We start from the raw sequence: 1,884 nt of genomic DNA, 5'->3' as shown, positions 1-1,884 counted from the left end.
TCCCCACTGGGGTGCCTGGCCAGTCTGGATGAGGGGCTGAGGGTTTTCAGGCTGGCTGGCGACTGAAGCTCCCAGCCTCTCCTTTTTTTCTTTTTTTTTTTATTCTGGGATTTATTTACCTTCTATAATTGAAACTTTGTTGCCGCTCCAGCTCCGAGGCCACGGCCTGCTCTAAACAGGTATCTGGGGTTTGTTTAGCTTCTATAATTGCAACTTTGTTGCTTAGAGTGGAGCTCAGAGCCTGGACACAGCAGGTGGCAGACGGGGAACCTTGGCTTCCTCCATCACTGGAGCAAGCAAGCCTCCTGCTCGCTTCAGCTGCCTGGCTGCCGGCCGCCATCTTTGTTGGCGGTTAATTTGCATATCTCACTGATTAGCCGATGGGAAGCGTAGCGGATGTACGGTTAATTTCAATCTTTGTCTATTATTAGATAGGATAATTTGAGTATTCAAATGTTTAAAATTCAGAGGTTATCCTATATTCACACACGTATGAATTGGTATACATCCTTTTATCAATAGGTCACTACTTGTTAGGAAGGATTAAATGAATTCAGACTCGGCCTAAATGCATTTATTATTATACAAAAGAAATTACTGAGCCTGGGCCCTTCTTTGAAATGTCATCGGATAGAATTTAAATCTCTGAAAATTCAGGTATATTTATTGTTGGTGTTAATGGCTTTAATTACATGTAAGATAATGGCAATTATCTTTAAAGGAGAAATTTATTTTTTTCTTGCTCTCTGCACATGTACTTTACAAGATAACTTGCTGGCTGAATGCCTCAGGCTAATGGAATTTCTTTAAGTAGCCTGCAGAGATAATTATCACATACCCTGATCGGAATAAAAAACTTCACGAAACTTAATTATCACTAGGAACAAGAGGATTTTAGAATTCTAAATGACTCTGTGGTCACAACTTTTTGTCTTCTTAAAATTCCTAGAGATTTTGTATTGGTTAGATTTTGAAGTCAATCCTCTTATTAACTATCTCTTTGACAAGTTAACTTATTTTTTATTTCTCATTCAAAACTGAGGATCCTAAAGTTACCTGCCTTAGAGTTGTTGGGATTAAATGAGAAAGCATGTGTAAAGTGTCCTTTCTTCCCTAACTAGTCTCCAGAAAAACAGCTCAGAGAGGACCTAATATTTTAAAAAAGCACATTCAGCTTTGTAGGAGATTCCAAAAATTACAACCAAACTGGAAAGTGCAGAAAGTATTTGAGTTTTCTTAAAGATAGTCTTTATGCACCGCAGGTAATGAATTTATCCCTTTGCAAGAATTGTGTATAGCTTCAAATTAAAAATTGCTTTGACTTTTTGGTTTTTCCTAAAATGTATACTTCAGTGAGCTTATTTCTGTCCACTGTAAGCCCTATTATTTATTTAATTTATCCTTTATTATGTATTTTCCATTTGGGGGAACATAGACTTTATTACTTGTAACTTTAATTCTTCCAGGATACTAACAATAAAAGTAGTAATAGCAGCATTGATTGCTTTTGGAGAACATCCAGCCCACAGGTTGTATAAGACCTGGAATTCATCTGGTCTCCCTGCGAAAGCATTAGGGCTGAGTTAATTAAACATTTGACCAAATAAAGCGAGGCTAATTTTTAAGTTGATAATTTTGTATGGCCTGCAATAATGTTATCTATATATATATACTAGAGGCCCGGTGCACAAAAATTTGTACACTCGGGGGGGAGAGGGGGTCCCTCAGCCCATCCTGTGCCCTCTCGCAGTCTGGGACCCCTCAGGAGATAATGACCTGCTGGCTTAGGCCTGCTCCCGGGTGGCAGAGGGCAGGCCCAATCCCTAGGTGCAGCCCCTGGTCGGGCTCAGAGCAGGGCCGACTGGGGAGTTGGGGCGCCGCCCC

The 1,884-nt window shown here is 40.2% G+C and overlaps 1 protein-coding gene across 14 annotated transcripts in view; it reads left to right on the top strand.

The window, feature by feature from the left end:
- Positions 1-1,884, top strand: part of EVI5 (ecotropic viral integration site 5) — a 222,915-nt gene that overhangs the window by 166,420 nt on the left and 54,611 nt on the right. The window contains exon 19 of one of the 14 annotated variants that reach the window (XM_014550030.1): positions 1,220-1,222. The exons of the other annotated variants lie outside the window; for them this stretch is intronic. Coding sequence (XP_014405516.1) covers positions 1,220-1,222 — 3 coding nt within the window. The remainder of the gene's footprint in view (positions 1-1,219; positions 1,223-1,884) is intronic. 14 annotated transcript variants of the gene reach the window in all.

This window comes from Myotis brandtii, unplaced genomic scaffold (assembly GCF_000412655.1).
Source record: "Myotis brandtii unplaced genomic scaffold, ASM41265v1 scaffold58, whole genome shotgun sequence".
Taxonomy (NCBI): domain Eukaryota; kingdom Metazoa; phylum Chordata; class Mammalia; order Chiroptera; family Vespertilionidae; genus Myotis; species Myotis brandtii.
This window is presented reverse-complemented; position numbering and strand designations above follow the sequence as displayed.